The sequence below is a fragment of the Staurois parvus genome, unplaced genomic scaffold, assembly GCF_062004578.1.
Source record: "Staurois parvus isolate SC_StPar_1 unplaced genomic scaffold, SC_StPar_1.0 ptg002113l, whole genome shotgun sequence".
In the NCBI taxonomy this organism is placed as follows: Eukaryota; Metazoa; Chordata; class Amphibia; order Anura; family Ranidae; genus Staurois; species Staurois parvus.
Window position 1 is genome coordinate 4,094,714 of NW_028319909.1, and position 21,713 is coordinate 4,116,426.

The window sequence follows — 21,713 nt, forward strand, 5'->3', positions numbered from 1 at the left end:
TATGCTCCTCAGGGGTGGGGACTGATGTGAATGTATAATATATATGTAAATGCTGTGTAAATTGATGGTGCTGTATAAGTACCTGAAATAAATAAACATGTTTGTACAGTTTAGACTGCAGAGAGACATCACTTTTGTCTCCTGGAGGACAGAGCCATCTTTGTTCGGCCATCACAAAAGGTCACCACCTACTTTCCTGGTGACTGTGCAGATTTGGATGTGCTAACAAATGTCCGACACAGATCAGCCCCCCTGCTGCAGCTTCTCAGCTTGTAATTTGCTACAAAGTTGGAGGGGAGACCTAGGCAAGGACTGGGGCACAAGGATTGCTTTTTTATACTGTTGCATTAGAAGCTGCAGCAAGTTGGACAGAGCCTGTCTCATTTCCTGGCTGCAGAATGTCCAACATCATGTAGCTCGGTTTTTCTCAACCATTTCATCCAAGAGGAACCCTCAAGGTCTCAGGGAACCCCTGCTAAAATGAATTCATGGGAGTATTCCCTCCTACATTGGTGGCCGGGGTGACACATACATTGGTCAGAAAGCCACCCTTACAGACAATTAAAAAGATCATCGATATAATACCTCTGGCTCTGCCAAGTGTGGTTGGACCTGGAACTCTGAAGGCACCATTAGATGGGAGGTAAATCAGCCACAGATCAAGGAACCCCTAGTTACCTCTGGAGGAACTGTAAAGTTCCACAGAACCCTGGTTGACAATGGCTGGCCTAGTCCTTTCCTCCCAAGCCGTACTGTTTGGGCGCACCTCTTCTATTCATTGGATCTCAGTTCTTTCAATCATGGAGGTTCAGCATCATATGAGGTTTTTACCTAAGAGGGCTGCATGCAAATACAATCTGCCCAGGAATGCCCACTTCTCCAGACTGACATCCACCAATTAAAGCATTTTGCTAATTACGCAAGTTCTCTGAATTACAGTAATAAATGAAAATGGACTTCGGAGTCAAGAGTACAGAGTTGGTGGCCCTAAGTTCAGTATCAGATCCCCTTAAAAGAAAACGGTCGTGTGACAAATAAGTGGGCTGCCATTGCCAATGCTCCGATACAGACTCCTCTTCTCTCTATGTATTTTCAGTGGTGGGTGTTCCCCAGTGGTGCAGCTTGTCCCGCTATCTTCATGAATACACTATGAGCCCTTTTTTTTTAAATTTGGTGAACTAACTAGTGGCCTGTATCATTAAAAAAAAGTGATTTTAGTTGGACAATAAGGTGCTTTCTCTGATATGACTATCTTGGTTTATATATTGTTTGCTAATGACAGGCCTACTTTACTTGCTGGCTCATGGAAGGTAGATCCCATACTTACAATGAATGTCCACGTTAACCTTCGGTGACATAGAACGTCCTACAGAATTTTCAGCTTCACAAGTATAGTTCCCAGCATCTTCTGCCTTTACAGATTCACTCGTTGTTTTAATATTCTTTCCATTCTTGTACCATGTAATGTTGGTCACTTCTGGGTTGCTGCTATTGACATCGCATCGAAAGATGACCTTGTCTCCTTCAAGAAATATGACCTCGTCTCCTTCAAGAAATATGACCTCGTCTCCTTCAAGAAATATGACCTTGTCTTCTTCAGCAAATGTTGTTCTATTTAGCTCTAGGACTACCCTTGGGTACCTGGGAGCATCTAAGATAAGTGAAACAATTCATTATTCAAAGGTAAAGAATACAGTTGCAAGAAAAAGTATGTGAACCCCTTAGGATTATGTGGAGTTTTGCATGAATTGGGCATAAAATGTGCTCTGAACGTCATCTAAGTCACAACAATAGAAGAACACAGTCTGCTGAACATAATACTATACAAACATTAGATGTTGCCATGGTTTAATTGCACATAACATGTAAACATTCACACTGCAGGGAGGAAAAAGTATGTGAGGCCCTAGCTTAATGACTTCTCCCAGAGCTAATTGGAGCCAGGAGTGAGCCAACCTTGACTCCAATCAGTGTGATGATATTGGATGTGTTGCTGACAGCTGTCCTGCCCTTAAAAAACACACACCTGTTTTGGGTTTACTGGTTTCAAGAAGCACTGTCTGATGTGAACCATGCCTCGCAGAAAAAAGCTCTCAGAAGACCTACGATCAAGAATTGTTGACCTGCATGAAGCTGGAAAGGGTTACAAAAGTATCTCCAAAAGCCTTGATGTTCATGTGTCCACGGTAAGACAGACTGTCTACAAATGGAGAAAGTTTAGCACTGTTGCTACTCTCCCTAGGCGTGGTTGTCCTATAAAAATGACTGCAAGAGCACAGCGCCGAATGCTGCATGAGGTAAAGAAGAATCCCAGAGTGTCAGCTAAAGACCTACAGAAATCTCTGGCACATGCTAACATTTTTGTTGACACATCTACAATAAGGAAAACATTAAACAAGAATGGAGTACATGGGAGGACACCACGGAGGAAGCCAATGCTGTCCAAAAAGAATATTGCAGCACGTTTGAAGTTTGCAAAAGAGCACCTGGATGTTCCACAGCACTACTGGCAAAATATACTGTGGACAGATGAAACCAAGATTGAGTTGTTTGGGAAGAACACACAACACTATGTGTGGAGAAAAAAAGGCACAGCACACCAACATCAAAACCTCATCCCCACTGTAAAACATGGCGGAGGGAGCATCATGGTTTGGGGCTGCTTTGCTGCCTCAGGGCCTGGATGGATTGTTGTCATTGATATGAAAATGAATTCCACAGTTTATCAAGACATTTTTCAGGAAAACATAAGAAAATCTGTCCGCCAACTGAAGCTCCGCAGAGGATGGGTGATGCAACAGGACAATGACCCAAAGCATACAAGTAATTCAACAAAACAATGGCTGCAACATCACAGAATACGCCTTCTGGAGTGGCCCAGTCAGAGTCCTGACCTCAACCCGATTGAAATGCTGTGGCATAACCTTAAGAGAGCGATTCACACCAGACATCCCAAGAATATTGCTACACTGAAACAGTCTTGTGAAGAGGAGTGGTCCAAAATTACTCCAGATCGTTGTGCAGGTCTGATCTGCAACTACAGGAAACGTTTGGTTGAGGTTATTGCTGCCAAAGGAGGGTCAACCAGTTATTAAGTCCAAAGGTTCACATACTTTTTCCTCCCTGCAGTGTGAATGTTTACATGTTATGTGCAATTAAACCATGGCAACATCTAATGTTTGTGTAATATTATGTTCAGCAGACTGTATTCTTCTATTGTTGTGACTTAGATGACATTCAGAGCACATTTTATGCCCAATTCATGCAAAACTCCACGTAATCCCAAGGGGTTCACATACTTTTTCTTGCAACTGTATGTAAACCCAACATTTCACATTCCTGATATGTGCCTGCTGTACCATGTACTTGTATGAAAAAGTTTCTTGTTCCCTTTGTATTACTTCCAGAATACACAAAGGGGCCCCATGAGTTGTCAGTCCGCCCCTGGACCAGACACTGTTGGTCTCTCTACTTGTGCAGGATGACTGGTCTCGTATCCCCCCCCCCAGGCAGCATGTTTTGGGTGGTGCCTGCTGAGTCCCTCCCATAGCTTTGCTATGTACAGCGGTGTGATGATGCCACAGCTGCATTTACAAAGTAATATCTGTGTTTCTAAGAGATTTGGTGCATTCACTATGGCCAATGAATGTTATATTTGCATTTGTGCCGGGAGTTGGGCTTTAAGTTAAAACCCAACTCCAGACTTTGTCCTCCAAGTTTAGGTTGTGCAATCTGAAATAAAACAGACTCTGCAGATGGCGTGTCCTGTCTGGTAAGTAGTTATTTATCTGTATATGAAATATGAAATGGTCAGTTAATACAAAACTGATGCTTCAGTTTTTGGTAGATCCTGGCAGTCTTTTCTACCTCTTGGTGGAGCTTTGCTGAATTCTCTGTTCTGCATTCATGCTATACCCATTATGCTTGTACTGAGTCCCCAGGTCTGTACACCTACTCTACTCATTATAAGGGGGTTCCCACCATCCTAGTGTTGAGTCCCCAGGTCTGTACACCTACTCTACTCATTATAAGGGCGTTCCCACCATCCTAGTGTTGAGTCCCCAGGTCCGTACACCTACTCTACTCATTATGAGGGGTTCCCACCATCCTAGTGTTGAGTCCCCAGGTCCGTACACCTACTCTACTCATTGTGAGGGGTTCCCGCCATCCTAGTGTTGAGTCCCCAGGTCTGTACACCTACTCTACTCATTATGAGGGGTTCCCACCATCCTCGTGTTGAGTCCCCAGGTCTGTACACCTACTCTACTCATTATGAGGGGTTCCCACCATCCTCGTGTTGAGTCCCCAGGTCCGTACACCTACTCTACTCATTATGAGGGGTTCCCACCATCCTCGTGTTGAGTCCCCAGGTCTGTACACCTACTCTACTCATTATGAGGGGTTCCCACCATCCTAGTATTGAGTCCCCAGGTCCGTACACCTAGTCTACTCATTATGAGGGGTTCCCACCGTCCTTGTGTTGAGTCCCCAGGTTCGTACACCTACTCTACTCATTATGAGGGGTTCCCACCGTCCTAGTGTTGAGTCCCCAGGTCTGTACACCTACTCTACTCATTGAGGGGTTCCCACCATCCTTGTGTTGAGTCCCCAGGTCCGTACACCTACTCTACTCAATATGAGGGGTTCCCACCATCCTCGTGTTGAGTCCCCAGGTCCGTACACCTACTCTACTCATTATGAGGGGTTCCCACCATCCTAGTGTTGAGTCCCCAAGTCCGTACACCTACTCTACTCATTATGAGGGGTTCCCACCATCCTAGTGTTGAGTCCCCAGGTCCGTACACCTACTCTACTCATTATGAGGGGTTCAAACCATCCTCGTGTTGAGTCCCCAGGTCCGTACACCTACTCTACTCATTATGAGGGGTTCCCACCATCCTTATGTTGAGTCCCCAGGTCTGTACACCTACTCTACTCATTAAGAGGGATTCACACCATCCTTGTGTTGAGTCCCCAGGTCTGTACACCTACTCTACTCATTATGAGGAGTTCCCACCATCATTGTGTTGAGTCCCCAGGTCCGTACACCTACTCTACCCATTATGGGGGTTTCCCACCATCCTTGTACTGAGTCAGCAGGTCTGTGCACCTACTCTACTCATTATGAGAGGTTCCAACCATCTCTGTGCTGAGTCCTGAGGTCTGTACACCTGATGTGCCCATTATGAGGAGTTCTCAGTCCTCACATTGGATTCTTATTTTATTTTTTATATCATGTTGGGTGTAATAGGAGAAGATGGAAAGATGGAGTCCACAAATGTGGATGGGAACAGCAAATTCCCAGGTGGGCAGGAATAAAGGGGGAATTATAGCAGGGAGATCTCAGCATCTAGGAAATACCAGGAGCTGGCTTGTGAATGACTGGACGGACCCTCTAAAATACAACAGTGACAATATGAAAACCAGGAGAAGGTATTTACATTGGACATCAATAAGTCTCTTGGGTGACTCGCCAGACCCGATGGCATTTAGAGCTTTACATGAGTACTGTCCAGTATTGTTCCATTCTAAGTTCAACACCATCATATCAGAAGTTGAATTTCTGAGTAGAACTCCATCTTTGTACCACTCGTATCTGTTGGATCCTGGATTGCTTGATTTTTCTAAACATCTTATTTGGATATTTTGATTTTCTTTGAAAGATTCGCTTGAAATCCAAAGTTCTACACCTTTCGGAGGGTCTAGAAAAAAACAGAATAAAGTAGTCAGTATAATGTATTTATGTAACATGTTTGTACAGTTTAGACTGCAGAGACTTCACTTTTGTCTCCTGGAGGACAGAGCCATCTTTGTTCGGCCATCATAAAAGGTCACCACCTACTTTCCTGGTGACTGTGCAGATTTGGATGTGCTAACAAATGTCCGACACAGATCAGCCCCCCTGCTGCAGCTTCTCAGCTTGTAATTTGCTACAAAGTTAGAGGGGAGACTGAAGAAATTCTTTCCTCAGCCTGCAGCAAACTGAAAACATCATCTCAGCCTAGGCAAGGACTGTGACTCAAAGATTGCTGATGCGAAGAGCTAGGGGGAATAAGGAGCCACAAGGGAGGACAGGAGCAGTGCTGATGACAGTACACAGCCTGCAGTGAGGAGCTAGGGAAGGAGCCACAAGGGAGCAGAGGAGCAGTTCTGATGACACTACACAGCCTGCAGTGAAGAGCTAGGGGGAAGAAGGAGCCACAGGGGAGAAGAGGAGCAGTGCTGATGACAATACACAGCCTTCAGTGATGAGCCAGGGGGAAGAAGGAGCCACAGGAAAGGAGAGGAGCAGTGCTGAGCACAATACAAAGCCTGCTGCAAAAAGCTAAGGGGAAGAAGGAGCCACATGGGAGGAAAGGAACAGTTCTGATGACAGCACACAGCCTGCAGTGATGAGCTAGGGAAGAAGGAGCCACAGGGGAGGAGTGGAGCAGTGCTGATGACAATGCACAGCCTGCTGTGGGGAGCTAGGGAAGAAGGAGCCACAGGGGAGGAGAGGAGTAGTGCTGATGACAGTACACAGCCTGCAGTGAAGAGCTAGGGGGAAGAAAGAGCCACAGGGGAGAAGAGGAGCAGTGCTGATGACAATACACAGCCTTCAGTGATGAGCCAGGGGGAAGAAGGAGCCACAGGAAAGGAGAGGAGCAGTGCTGAGCACAATACAAAGCCTGCTGCAAAAAGCTAAGGGGAAGAAGGAGCCACATGGGAGGAAAGGAACAGTTCTGATGACAGCACACAGCCTGCAGTGATGAGCTAGGGAAGAAGGAGCCACAGGGGAGGAGTGGAGCAGTGCTGATGACAATGCACAGCCTGCTGTGGGGAGCTAGGGAAGAAGGAGCCACAGGGGAGGAGAGGAGTAGTGCTGATGACAGTACACAGCCTGCAGTGAAGAGCTAGGGGGAAGAAGGAGCCACAGGGGAGGAGAGGAGCAGTGCTGATGACAGTACACAGCCTGCAGTGAAGAGCTAGGGGGAAGAAGGAGCCACAGGAAAGGAGAGGAGCAGTGCTGAGCACAATACAAAGCCTGTTGCAAAGAGCTAGGGGGAAGAAGGAGCCACAGGGGAGGAAAGGAACAGTTCTGATGACAGTACGCAGCCTGCAGTGATGAGCTAGGGGACAAGGAGCCACAGGGGAGGAGTGGAGAAGTGCTGATGACAATGCACAGTCTGCTGTGGGGAGCTAGGGGGAAGAAGGAGCCACAGGGGAGGAAAGGAGCAGTGCTGATGACAGTACACAGCCTGCAGTGAAGAGCTAGGGGGAAGAAGGAGCCACAGGGGAGGAGAGGAGCAGTGCTGATGACAGTACACAGCCTGCAGTGAAGAGCTAGGGGGATGAAAGAGCCACAGGGGAGGAGAGGAGCAGTTCTGATGACAATACACAGCCTGCAGTGAGGAGCTAGGGAAAAAGGAGCTACAGGGGAGGAGAGGAGCAGTGCTGATGACAATACACAGCCTGTAGTGATGAGCTAAGGAAGAAGGAGCCACAGGGGAGGAGAGGAGCAGTTCTGTTGACAATACACAGCCTGCAGTGATGAGCTAGGGGGAAGAATGAGCCAGAGTTTGCTATTAAACATGTCCAGTAAAAAAATTCTGCTGCCCAGAAAGGCTCCCAGCACCTCCCTACCAGCAGAACACAATAGTGCTGCGGGAGGCATTCCCCGATGGAGAAATCAAGCGATTTTCTTTCCTTCCAATTAAATTAAGGAAGAACCTTCTGGTTTAATAATTCTGTCTTTCCTTGTTTTCTATTCTTCAAATCAGCAACACTGTACGTCGATCTTCAAAAAAAAAAAAATTGGATGAAATTTTGTGACAAAGCATGATGGTAAACGTGTTATTTTACCAGGCTGTATAAACAGGTACTACAGCGCGTTAGCGGCCTTACAATGCTCACGTCTCATTAATTACAACATGAAGATGGACTTACACATGACATTGAGCTGGACTGTTGTGTTATCTTCTTCTCCAAAATCTTGATAAAGAACACATGTGATGTTCTTCTTATTGTCTCGCCAGGACGGGCGGAACGTCAAGCTGCTCGCGGTTCGTACCTCCTTGGGGTCATTTCTGACATCCATTGCGCTGGTCCCGTTTACATCCTCAATCCAAGAGAGACTAATGTTGTTGAAAGGACAGTAATAACTGATTGAACAATTTACAGTAACCGTCTCCGACTCTCTTATCTCTGGCAGAGGGAGGATTTTTAAGGTTGTTCCAATATCTGAAAAAAATAAAAAGTTGAAGTAGAGTTAAAGATTGTATATTATTGCATTGTATTTATTTAATAGACGCAAGGTTAGGTTCACATCTATGCAGTTTGCGTTTGATCCATTTCTGCAGTGCGTTTTTTATGCGTTTTTTTTCTTGTTGCTAGGCAAGTTAAACACAAAACACATCAAAAACGCACTACAGGCTTTTCTGCAGCGTCTCCATTGAAGTCTATAGACGAACTACCGCTATCATCGATTGATCGTGCTTGAAACCGGGACATGCGCAGTTGTCCTGGACCTGCTCCAAGAAAAGGTAAGTTGTAAAAAAATCTGCAGGATGGATTGGATCTGCGGATTGAGCATTATGGATCGGAGTCCGATCCATTATGCTCAATCCGCAGATCCGATCCATTCTGCGGGGATTGTCGGAGGGGGTGTCACCAAGTGTTACCGCACCAGGTGACACCAACCCTAGGGACGCCTCTGCCTACAGGTAAGCCTATGAGAAGGCTTACCTGTAGGTCCCGTAAATATCTCCTAAACATAAGCAGCGCCGGCGCATGCGCACTGAACAGGGGCGGACTGACAACTCATGGGGCCCCCGGGCAATAGGGGATCATGGGGCCCCTGTGTCCTTGCCCAAATTGAGCATTATGGATCGGAGTCCAATCCATTATGCTCAATCCGCAGATCCATTCTGCAGGGATCGTTGGAGGGGGTGTCACCAAGTGTTACCGCACCGGGTGACACCAACCCTAGGGACGCTTCTGCCTACAGGTAAGCCTATAAAAAGGCTTACCTGTAGGTCCCGTAAATATCTCCTAAACATAAGCAGCGCCGGCGCATGTGCACTGAACAGGGGCGGACTGACAACTCATGGGGCCCCCAGGCAATGGGGGATCATGGGGCCCCTGTGTCCTTGCCCAAACTCAAAAAATCCTATGAAAAAGGTACCAGGGGCCTCTCATGGGGCCCCCTACTGACCCCGGGCCCTCGGGCAGTGCCCGAGTTTCCAAATGGTCAGTCCGCCCCTGGCGCTGAAGGAACGGCATGCCCGTGCCATTCCTTCAGAGCTGTGTGCCCTAAAAAATGATGCGTGGGGAGTGACGTCATCACGGCTCGACCCTTCAAGCCAAGCCAGAACCTGGAAACCCGGAAGAAGTACCTGGTGAAGATGGGAACCCAGTCAGCGGTGAAAGCACGCCGCTGGAGGGCTTCGCTTTATGGTAAGTTTCACATAATGGATCCTAGCGCATTATGAGCTATCCAAGGATTAGTAAGCTGTAATATATTAGCCTTTTGGGTGTGGATGCTATAAAAAGGAGTTATGGCGAATACTTCGCAAATAACTTACCAGATACTGCCATGGTTAATGTTCTTGACATCCACTTAAACTTTTTATTCATACTTAACAGCCTCAGTTGGTAATTGCCTTCATCTTCTTTCTGAATATTTCTTATCACTATGGTGCAGTCTGTGTTTGGCTTCCCCACGTACTGCACTCGTCCAGCAAACTGAGGGTCCACTTCATTCCCACCCTTGCTGTCGTAGACAACCGTTCCATTAAATTCCATATTGACATTATCATACGTTGCGTTATAGTACCATATAAATGTGTCATAGGCGTCTTGCGGTCTGTACTCGCACGGTAACGTCGCGCATGAACCTTTGTGGACCACCACTTTCTCCAGGAGGCTCACATGGTCATCTTTGACTCTTCCACTGAAACAACCTGCAACAAACACCGATATCATGAGTTTTATTCAAATCATTCTCACAACTCCTTGACTTTGCAGATTTTTATATTCTCCATCTTGGTTTTCTCCATCATGAGTGTGGGTTTTTTTTTCTTTTTTGAAAGGACAACTTCAACTTTGGTGGCAGTTGTTGTTTAACCATTTCAATAACGGGCAATTTTACACCTTCCTGCTCAGGCCATTTTTCACGTTTCAGCGCTCTCACACTTTGAATGACAATTGCGCGGTCATACAACATTGTACCAAAACTAAAATTTTATCATTTTCTTCACACAACTAGAGCTTTCTTTTGGTGGTATTTAATCACCGCTGGGGTTTTTATTTTTTGCTAAATTAACAAAAAAAGACCAACAATTTTGAAAAAAAAAACACGTTTTTCTTTTTTTCTGTTATAAAAGTTTACAAATAAATAATTGTTCTTCATAAATTTAGGCCGAGATGTATTCTGCTACATGTCTTTGCTGAAAATAACCCAAATTAGGATGTATTATTTAGTTTGTAGGAAAGTTATAGAGTTCACAAACTATGGTATAGATCTGAATATTGATCAGTCCTGAAGTACTGACAGCCAATCTAATTTCTTGAGGTCCAAGAATGTCAGAACAGTACAGATATCCCCCAAATGTCAGGACAGTACAGATATCCCCCAAATGTCAGGACAGTACAGATATCCCCCAAATGTCAGAACAGTACAGATATCCCCCAAATGTCAGAACAGTACAGATATCCCCCAAATGTCAGAACAGTACAGATATCCCCCAAATGACCCCTTTTTGCAGAGTAGACAGTCCGACGTACTTCATAAGAGGAATGGCGAGTTTTTTGAAGTTTTATTTTTTTTGTCATAATTTTTCGTAAAATGAAAAAATTAAAAAAATTATTTTCACTATTTTTTTTTACATACTGTCACCAGTGCAGTACAGCGTCATCATATAACTGGCATGGCGGTGATCAGGGACACTGACTGGTGACAGTATGAAAAAAAAAAATATATATATATTTTTTTTATTTTTTTATTATTTTAAATTTTTTATTACATTTTTTTTTTTTTTTAAGATTTTTTTTTCATATTTTACTATGACCAAAGTAGTACAATGTTACCATAGTAACATTGTACTACTTTGGGGAAGTGATCAGTATTTTTTTTTTTTTTTTTTTTTACACAATTTGCTTATAGCAAAGAATTACTTTGCTATAAGCAAGCATTTACCTGAATGAAATTGATTCATTCAGGTTTTTTTTTTTTTGTGCTTAGCTGTGATTTGACCACAGCTAATCACATGACATGTGCATGTGACCTGCTGTGACCATTCACAGCTAGGCACTAGTATACAATGGATGGCATGAATGAAGCCATCCATTGTATACAACTGTCATGTGACCTGCTGTGATTGGTCACAGCAGGTCACATGGTACCGGCAACGGGAGCCGGTACTCAGATCTGTCATCGGCCGTGTCTGAGGTACACAGCCGGTGACAGATCGCGCCGCTGCGCGGCTCTGCAACCGCGCAAACTGCGCATGTGCGGGAGGACGCCAAATGGCGTGCACCCGGAAAGCTAAAGCGCTTTTGATTCCGCCAAATGGCTATAGGCCGGGCGGCTAATGGTTAACCACCTACTACCACTATCACTTACTAAGCCCTCGTTCACACTGGGTGTGACTTAGCATGCCAAGTCACACCCCATTGCCCGCAATTAGAGCGGTCATATCAGTGCGGTTTCGACTTGGTCGGAGCTACACCAATTTCTAAAGTAGTGCATGCATATTTTGGCCGAAGAAGCCTAATGCAGGCCATAGACGGATCATTTATCGGCCGAATTTTCGGGTGAAAAACAAAGCATTGGTCGTTCTGTTGCCACCAATGATTATGAAAATTGTCAGTTTTTCGTAAATTTTCCAGCATGACCGATAAAAGAAATGAGGAGGAACCGCGAAAATCGGCCAATGCCATTGCCCCACTAACGGTGCAAATATCGGCCGATTATTCTTTCGGACGAAAATGTATCTGATACACGAACCATCTATGGCCTGCATTAGATTCATGCGGACCACATTTATTTATTTTATTGTATTTATTACAGGTACTTATATAGCGCTGTCAATTTAGGCAGTGCTTTTTACATATATATATTGTACATTCACATCAGTCCCTAACCCTCAAGGGGCGTACAATCTAAGGTCCCTAACTCACATTCATACATACACATATTAGGGCCAATTTAGACAGGAGCCAAATAACTTACCAGCATCTCTTTGAAGTGTGGGAGGAAACTGGAGTACCCGGAGGAAAGCCACGCAGGCACAGGGAGAACATGCAAACTCCAGGTAGGTGGTGCCATGGCTGGGATTTGAACCAACGACCTGAGTACTGCCAGGCAGAAGTGCTAACCATTTAGCAACATTCACCCACCAAGGCCAATATACATATGGGGGTGGGGGGAGTCATGTCTAGTGTGAAGGGGGACAAAAGGACCACAGTACTTTCTGTGAAAGTAATTGTGTCCTCTAAATAAACACTTTGAAAATGCATTATTAAAACTTTAACTTTTTAACTTTAAAAACATTAATAAAACTTTTTTGACTTTTTTCGGACCTCCTGAACAGATCAATTGGTTTTCAATGCATTTACGAATTAATTTTTAATCATGTCCCTGTACAGTATTTATGCCTTTAAAGTGCACTTTATAAAGAGTTTTGAACAGATAAGACTTTTTTTTTTACTTTTTTCTGACCTCTAGAACGGATTCATTGGTTCTCAATGCATTCCTATGGGAAACTGAGTTTCAGTTTATGAATTTTTCGAAATACGAAAAGCCCCGCAGAACGAATTAAATTCTTAAAGCGAGGTACGCCTGTACTGGGTATTTCTGCTTGCCGTGGCAGCGTATGGAGTGTCAGTGGACAAGTCATTGGCAAGGTAAATACCCTTTATAGTGTCACTTTTTTCTGAATGACAGTGTACCTTTGAAGCTGGACTTCAGGCAAACAGTCAAATATACAAATAACACGTTATGTACCTCTCTGAACTTTTTTATTCTGTCAAAACTTTTTTAATTCAGTCAATCCAGTCTTGTGATCCAGATGCCCCTTCCAGATAGCATAGGCAGGTCAGTGACTTCACAATTTTCTTAAAAAAAAAGTCATCAGCAATGGCTACTCTCATACTGCCATTGAGACTTACCATGAGGGAAATGCTTAGCCCGCTAATACTGGCGTTCTTCTGTCAATGCCTGGTGGTCATGCTTATTCACTGCGCTACTTACCCACAATAAGTGCAAATTCCTTTTTGCTCTAGATGTGTTTTAGAACAGATCTGACTTGGAAAGTATCAAAGGTAGAACATCAGAAACAGCCAAGCGATTAGAATGTGCAGAAGGAGAGGAGCAATAGCACTTCACATATGTCCTATAAACGGGGCTCTATTAAAGTGAAATTCCTGCCAAAATGAGTTAGAACCTCTGCCATGTTTTTATTTTTGTTTGGGTTCTTATTGGGAAGATTTCCTTTGTATATATACCCTTCCTATATTAGTGGTCTCCAAACTGTGGTCTGGGGACCAGATGCAGCCCTTTGCTTGCCTTCATCCAGCCCTTGGGGCACTATTTCATCCACTGATACCAACAACCAACAATCAAGCATAATTCCCCCCAGTTACATCTATGAAGGGGTCACAGTGCCTTCCAATGACACGAGCGATGGGGCACAATTCCTCCCAATGACACCAACTGTCACAAATCTGTGGTAGTGAGTCCTTGTAGATCGTCAACTTGGGGTTCCCCAGGGCGTGGAGTCTAAGCCCCAGCCTGCTTCTTCACCAGAGCCCCTGATGGTGGGGATGGACTTGCAGCAAGCTGGGACCAGGTCGTGGTCCCTGGGTATGCGCAGCTGAGGATGAGGAGACCGCTCGCGGGAGCAGAGTACAATGGGAGGAGACAAATAGAAATCCAATAGACTAGCCGAGGTCAGGACAGGCGGAAAACAATCACAGTCAGAGAACAAAGCCGGGGCCGGTACACAAATATTCAATACAGGATACAGGCGATAGCAACACACAGGAGCTCCGACAACTAGGAAGTTGCTCAGGTAAAGTGGCCTAGACTGAGCATGTCTTATATAGACAGGCAAACAAGGAGGCGGGCCAGGAAGTGATGGAAGGGAAGGAAATAAAACCCAGGGAACAGCAGATGACGCCCATAGGTGAGCACAGACAAACACACATGTGAAAGGGATCAGGAACAGCACTGCAGCAAGGAGGTAAGAATGCACAAACAAGGAACTGCAGGCTAACTTGTGACACCAATGATGGGGTCCAATGGCATCAACGATGGGGCACAATTCCTCCCAATGACACCAATTATGGGGTCCAATGGCATCAACGATGGGGCACAATTCCTCCCAATGACACCAATTATGGGGTCCAATGGCATCAATGATGGGGCACAATTCCTTTGACTGACACCAAACGATAGGGCATTATTTTTTCCCACTGATGTAGGGACCCTTTCTACTCCAACTGGCCACAGTCCAGCCCTCCTAAAGTCTGAAGGACAGTAAACTGGCCCTTTGTTTAGAAAGTTTGGAGACCCCTGCACTATATAAACAGTAATTAAATATAAGAAGGAACTGGATTTGCATCAAACAGGACCTGACTCTCTCCACTTGTATTTGGTAATTTACCCCAATGACTGTTCTGTTTTCACTTACCTTTTAGAAATACCATTAAGAGTCCACAAGTCCATATGATCTTCACCCCCATATTCCTCATAAACCTGGAAGAAAAATTCAGCTATCAATGTATATTAACCCCTTCGTGCCTGAGGATAAAACAAATCCAAATGCCTAAGCACAATTTTGCAACGTTGACCTGTGTTAGTAAAACCGTACATATCGTCACAACTACTTTTTGCATCCAGGTGGATTATACCACATTTTTTTCAGGACAAATTAGGCTTTCATTTGATGGTGAATGGTAATGGATATCTCCTGATTTCTTTTTTTTATTATTAAAAGAAAACTGGTCCAAAATAGTAAGAAAAAAAAATTTTTTTTTAAATTTAGCTGTATATTTCTTGCTACTGCCATAACCTACCACCAAAAAACAACTCAAAATAATATCTCCTGCTCCTGACGATCGCAGCGATACCACATATATGTGTTATTTGTTGTTTGTACCTGTAGTACGGCCCAGAAACAATTGTGAATATTTTGCTTTTTTTATCCTGTCTAAAATACACTGATATTAATTTAAAAATGAAAAATAAAAATACTGAAAAAAAAACCCACTGACCCTGACTCTTAATCTTGACCTTTGACCCTGACCCTGACCGGACATGAACCCTGGCACTGACCTAGATCAAACTGATTTTTTTATTTTTTTTTTTTTATTTTTTTTTTAATTTATTTATTTTTTACACACACTTTTTTTTCTCTCTGAAAGGACAGAGAGAGATACAATGTACAGATTCTCTCTTCTCCATTCAGAGAGAGAAAACACAGTGACTTATCGCTGTGCTAGCCAATCAGAGGCTATCACAGCAATCAGGTGACACAGAATCAGGAGTTCTGGGTCCTGATCATTACCAACGGGGCCCTGGGCTCTTGGTGAAACTCCAGTCTCTGTGCTGGGAGTGCGCTGTGCAGGTACTCAAATACGGCCCCGCGGAAAAAAGCCTAGTCCAGTGGGGTCACATATTTGCGTATGGTTAGAGTGAAGGGGTTAATGTGCTGAAATAAAAACTGCTTGTGTTGCCCTCAGCCAGCTGTTGGATTGAAACCTGTACTCCCTAGGTCTCGTTTTCCTGTAAACATTTAGCCATGATGCACAGTGAATACGGCTTTGAAATCACGCTACTTCAGCGCAATTTCAAAGCCGCCAATCAGCGCGACTTCATGCACAGATTTCAATGCAAGATGCACATGAAATCGCCAAAAAATAGTGCAGGAACTTTTTCAAAGTTGGCGCAAATCAGAGTCGCACCAATTTAAATGGTACCATAACTGACAATAGGGTGCGACTTGTCACGTGCAGGGGCGGACTGACAACTCATGGGGCCTCTGGGCAATAGGGGATCATAGGGCCCCTGTGTCCTAGCCCACACTTAAACCACACCCAAAAAAGCCTATGAAAGGTACCAGGGGCATCTTGTGGGGCCCCCTACTGACCCCGGGCCCTCGGACAGTGCCCGAGTTCCCAAATGGTCAGTCCGCCCCTGGTCACGTGACTTTGATCTGTCAAGTTGCACCAGTGGGCTAAATTGGATGGTGGCTAGGGGGAACACATGAAGCTGTTATTGGGAACACTCAAAGAAGAGAGGTCCATGACGGGGATTTGAAAGCAGTGGGTGAAATTACACAAATAATCTGAAAAGCTTTCTGTCATAGAATGAGACAGTAAGAAAGTGTAACATGGCAACTGGAGATCAGCAAACTTCTCACAAGTTCGGCTAGCTGTGCTTTGGCCAAACTTTTTAAAAAGCTTGCAAACCGAATTTTGTGCTTTCGACCATGGGGATCCAAACCACGCTCAGAGTGTGTATTACAGAGCAGAAAATGAGGCAGAACGGTTTAGGAAGCCCCTGACAGCCCTCCATGATGAGATGATGGGGCCAACAACCAGCCTCAGACACTTCCTTTAAAAATTGGATGAATACTAAGATAGAAGGGTGGGGCCTGGTCAGGGGAGGACTGACCATTCGAGCACTAGGGCACTGCCCGAGGACCTGGAGTCAGTAGGGGGCCCCATGAGATGCCCGGTGCCTTTCATTGGCTTTGTCATAGGCTTTTTTGAGTGTGGGCGAGGACACAGGGGCCCCATGATTCCCTATTGCCCTGGGGCCCCATGAGTTGTCAGTCCGCCCCTGGGCCTGTTGCTACTGACAGTCAAGGGGCTGACAGAACAGCAGAGGCAGACAGAAGATCGAACAGCCTTTGGAACAATCAGAACTACCAGGGTTGCAAAGGTCGCACTTGCAACTGAGTCCTGGCATTCCACCACTGTGGGGGGGCCCAAGACAGAACAAAAGGGGTCCGCTGGCAGGACAGTGGCATATTTTGGTTGTGTGCTGCCCTAGGCAAGAGTAGAATTGCACTCATGGGAGGAGGGGGGGGATCAAGAGAGAGAGAGAGAGAAAGAGAGATTCCAGCACTCACCTGCCGACCACCCTGGGAGCCATGATGATCAGGAAAGCCCGATGTCTTCCTTCTGTGCTGATCTTTAACAATGATCCAGGAATGAGAGTCGGACACCCTCCAGAAGCCTGTAGCCACACTTCTGTGCCTCACCTGATCCCTATTCACAGTCATGTGTGTCACTTCTGCTAAGGGGTGGCACCACCCCCCTGAAAAATGCAGCCGTAGGCAAATTGCCTTGTGGTAAATACGACCCTGGCTGCAGGACTGTAATGTTCAGTTCACACTGCTGCAACCCCATAGTCATGCAACTTGCTTGTGACTTGATTTCCTTGCGAGTTCCTTGCCACTTGTCTGTGACTTTTGTGATTTAAAGGGTATTTAAAGGAGTTCAAGAGTAAAGGGCCCGAGATCAGTGGAAATGGACCAGGGCTTGGAAGGAAGGACCCCAGGACCAATAGAAAGGGCATTGGCGCTCAGGGGACCCTTCATGGTTTCTTGCACTGGGGCCCTGAAGGTTCTGGTTACACCTCTGGAAGTGGTTCCTTTCTTCCACAAGCCTTTTGATAATTAGAACTGCCAAATATATTTTTTGACCCCATGTTTGTAATTCACCCAAATTTAATGTTATCCAAAATTCAGGATCAATTCAAATGATAACAATGTTTTGTCCATGGCAGCGAATACAGTTTACAACTAAGCAAAACAATCATTATGGATCAAATCAAGGATGAGGAAGCAAAGTCCTGCTCATCTACCAAGATGGCCAACACCATGCAGACACATATAGACACTACGTAATGTTCTGCTCGCTGGAGAGGAAGCTGCACCTGCTTCTTTTTCATACATTCGTTAGATCTTCCTCCACTTCTGCTACTTCTTGAATACCCCACTAGTCATTGGATCACCAGTCATCAGGGAGAAGCTGCCACATGAGGAAGCAAAGTCCTGCTCATCTACCAAGATGGCCAACTCCATACAGACACATACAGACATACAGACACTGCTTAATGTTCTCCTTGCTGGAGAGGAAGCTGCACCTGCTTCTACTTCATCCATTCTGGAGATCTTCCTCCACTTTTCCTGCTACTTCTTGAATACCCCACTAGTCACTGGATCACCAGTCATCAGGGAGAAGCTGCCACTTGAGGAAGCAAAGTCCTGCTCATCTACCAAGATAGCCTACTCCATACAGACACATACAGACATACAGACACTGCTTAATGTTCTCCTTGCTGGAGAGGAAGCTGCACCTGCTTCTACTTCATCCATTCTGGAGATCTTCCTCCACTTCTCCTGCTACTTCTTCAATACCCCACTAGTCATTGGATCACCAGTCATCAGGGAGAAGCTGCCACATGAGGAAGCAAAGTCCTGCTCATCTACCAAGATGGCCAACTCCATACAGACACATACAGACATACAGACACTGCTTAATGTTCTCCTTGCTGGAAAGGAAGCTGCACCTGCTTTTACTTCATCCATTCTGGAGATCTTCCTCCATTTCTCCTGCTACTTCTTGAATACACCACTAGTCACTGGATCACCAGTCATCAGGGAGAAGCCGCCACTTGAAGAAAAGTCCTGCTCATCTACCAAGATGGCCAACACCATACAGACACATACAGACATACAGACACTGCTTAATGTTCTCCTTGCTGGAAAGGAAGCTGCACCTGCTTTTACTTCATCCATTCTGGAGATCTTCCTCCATTTCTCCTGCTACTTCTTGAATACACCACTAGTCACTGGATCACCAGTCATCAGGGAGAAGCCGCCACTTGAAGAAAAGTCCTGCTCATCTACCAAGATGGCCAACACCATACAGACACATACAGACATACAGACACTGCTTAATATTCTCCTTGCTGGAGAGGAAGCTGCACCTGCTTCTTTTTCATCCATTCTTTAGATTTTCCTCCACTTCTCCTGCTACTTCTTGAATACCCCACTAGTCATTGGATCACCAGTCATCAGGGAGAAGCTGCCACTTGAGGAAGCAAAGTCCTGCTCATCTACCAAGATGGCCAACTCCATACAGACACATACAGACATACAGACACTGCTTAATGTTCTCCTTGCTGGAGAGGAAGCTGCACCTGCTTCTACTTCATCCATTCTGGAGATCTTCCTCCACTTCTCCTGCAACTTCTTGAATACCCCACTAGTCATTGGATCACCAGTCATCAGGGAGAAGCTGCCACATGAGGAAGCAAAGTCCTGCTCATCTACAGTACCAAGATGACCAACTCCATACAGACACATACAGACATACAGACACTGCTTAATGTTCTCCTTGCTGGAGAGGAAGCTGCACCTGCTTCTTTTTCATCCATTCTTTAGATCTTCCTCTACTTCTGCTACTTCTTGAATACCCCACTAGTCATTGGATCACCAGTCATCAGGGAGAAGCTGCCACATGAGGAAGCAAAGTCCTGCTCATCTACAGTACCAAGATGACCACCTCCATACAGACACATACAGACATACAGACACTGCTTAATGTTCTCCTTGCTGGAGAGGAAGCTGCACCTGCTTCTTTTTCATCCATTCTTTAGATCTTCCTCCACTTCTGCTACTTCTGGAATACCCCACTAGTCATTGGATCACCAGTCATCAGGGAGAAGCTGCCACGTGAGGAAGCAAAGTCCTGCTTATCTACCAAGATGGACAACACCATACAGACACAGTTCAGAACAAGGGATGTTCAATTAGTAACTGGGAAAAGATCAGCTGCAGGGGAGACCAACAGGTAATACTGACCCTTTGCCCTCTGTTTTCCTTTACATAACAGGTCCTCTATGACATACAACTAATCCACGGATTTGTATCTGTCCGCAGAACAAATCTGTGTAATCCTCATGCATGCCACAAAAGAAATAAAAGATAGCTAAAAACTTCAACCTTGGCAAGAAACTTTGATAGCAAACCGGATTTTCCGCAAGATGTCAGATAAAATATATTACGGGATGGCAGATGTTACTTGTCTGACTGTAATTGTCCACTTGGCTCCATCTTTATTTCCTGTTCAGAAGCAGCTTTCTGGGGTATGTTATAGGTCATTGGCCAGTGATATGTTTTTTATTTACACTATATTATCAAAAGTACGCTGCTCAAAAAAAATTAAAGGAACGCTTTGAAAACCCATCAGATCTCAATGGGGACAAATCTCCTGCTGGATCTCTATACTGACATGGATGGGGTAATGTGTGAGGAACGTAAGGTTGCCCCATCGTTTGATGGAAATGAAAATGATCGACCTACAGAGGACTGAATGCAAAGACACCCAGAAAATCAAAGTGAAAAAATGATGCAGCAGGCGAGTCCATTTTGCTGAAATGTCATTGCAGCAACTCAGAATGGTCCTCAGTAGTTTGTATGGCCCCCACGTGCTTGTATGCATGCCTGACAACGTCGGGGGAGGCTCCTACTGAGACCACGGATGGTGTCCTGGGAGATTTCCTCTCAGATCTGGACCAGACTGGGATGCCATTAAAGTTCATGTTTGTGTAAAGGCAGGCCGACCAATAGTTTTGGCAATATAGTGTATGTTGATAAAAAGTGGCCAAGTGTACCTACATCAAAAGTGTGCTTCTGGCTATTTGGCGCAACAAGCGATATATAAAGCAGACACGGATCTATCATGGATGGCCCATATATGCTAGGACAGTATATCATTCCGTCTGGTAACATGTAACATTTGAATGAGCTGCCTAATGCACCAGAGAGCCCCCCCCAAAAGAGGTGCATTCGACATTTGCAGAATTACTTTGTCGGCAAGGTGCTCTGGGGTGCCATTCAGAATGAATTCAGAATAAATGGCAGTGCCACACAATCGCTGTATTACCACAACAAGGCTGCATTAATGGGCCTCATGTCTCCTGATAAAATCTGTTACAAACGCCTCAGTACTGCTGCAAATATATCAACCACTTGTCTACCGGGGCAATTTTTAAAAAAATGTTTGCATGTAAAAATCTGCATTTTTTGCTAGGAATTGCTGTAAACTCCCCCCAAAAATATATATTTTCTGAAAACAGGCTCTGGACAATAAAATGGTGGTGGCTGAATTTTTTTAAATGTTGCACATTATTTCCACAGCTATTTATCAAATGGATATTTTCAGAAGAAAATAGACTATAATGACTTTAAGTGCAAACACAATATTATACCCATTGTTGGTAAAATAGAACAGATTGGGTTGTATTGAATAAAAAAATGTGTCTTCCCACTCTCTCTCTCTCTCCTCTCTCCCACTCTTTCTTTCTTTCTTTCTTTCTTACTTTCTTTTTCTCTCTCTTTCTTTTCTTTTCTTCTCTCTTTCTTTCTTTTCTCCTCTCTCTCTCCTTCACTCTCTTTCTTTTCTTCTCTCGCTCTCTCTCCCCTTCACTCTTTTTCTTCTCCCTCTCCCCCCTTCTCTCTCTCTCTTCCCCCCTTCTGTCTCTTTTGTTTCGTCTCGCACCCTCTCTCCCTCTCTCTCTCTCCTTCTCTCTTTCTTTTTTTCTCTCTCTCTCTTCTTCTCTCTCTTTCTTTCTTTTCTCCTCTCTCTTTCTTTCTTTTCTTCTCCCTCCCTCTCTCCTCTCTCTTTCATCTTTCACCCCCCTCTCTCTTTCACCC

General features: G+C 44.9%; 1 protein-coding gene across 1 annotated transcript in view; it reads right to left on the minus strand.

The window, feature by feature from the left end:
• LOC149432749 (B-cell receptor CD22-like) overlaps positions 1–17,270 on the minus strand; it is a 29,708-nt gene extending 12,438 nt beyond the window's left edge. Inside the window, exons 1-6 of the mRNA XM_089665034.1 lie at positions 17,118–17,270; positions 14,686–14,737; positions 9,564–9,941; positions 7,927–8,220; positions 5,442–5,702; positions 1,328–1,651 (exon numbers count right to left, since the gene is read on the minus strand). Coding sequence (XP_089521160.1) covers positions 1,328–1,651; positions 5,442–5,702; positions 7,927–8,220; positions 9,564–9,941; positions 14,686–14,737; positions 17,118–17,270 — 1,462 coding nt within the window. The remainder of the gene's footprint in view (positions 1–1,327; positions 1,652–5,441; positions 5,703–7,926; positions 8,221–9,563; positions 9,942–14,685; positions 14,738–17,117) is intronic.
• Positions 17,271–21,713: the final 4,443 nt, after the last annotated feature.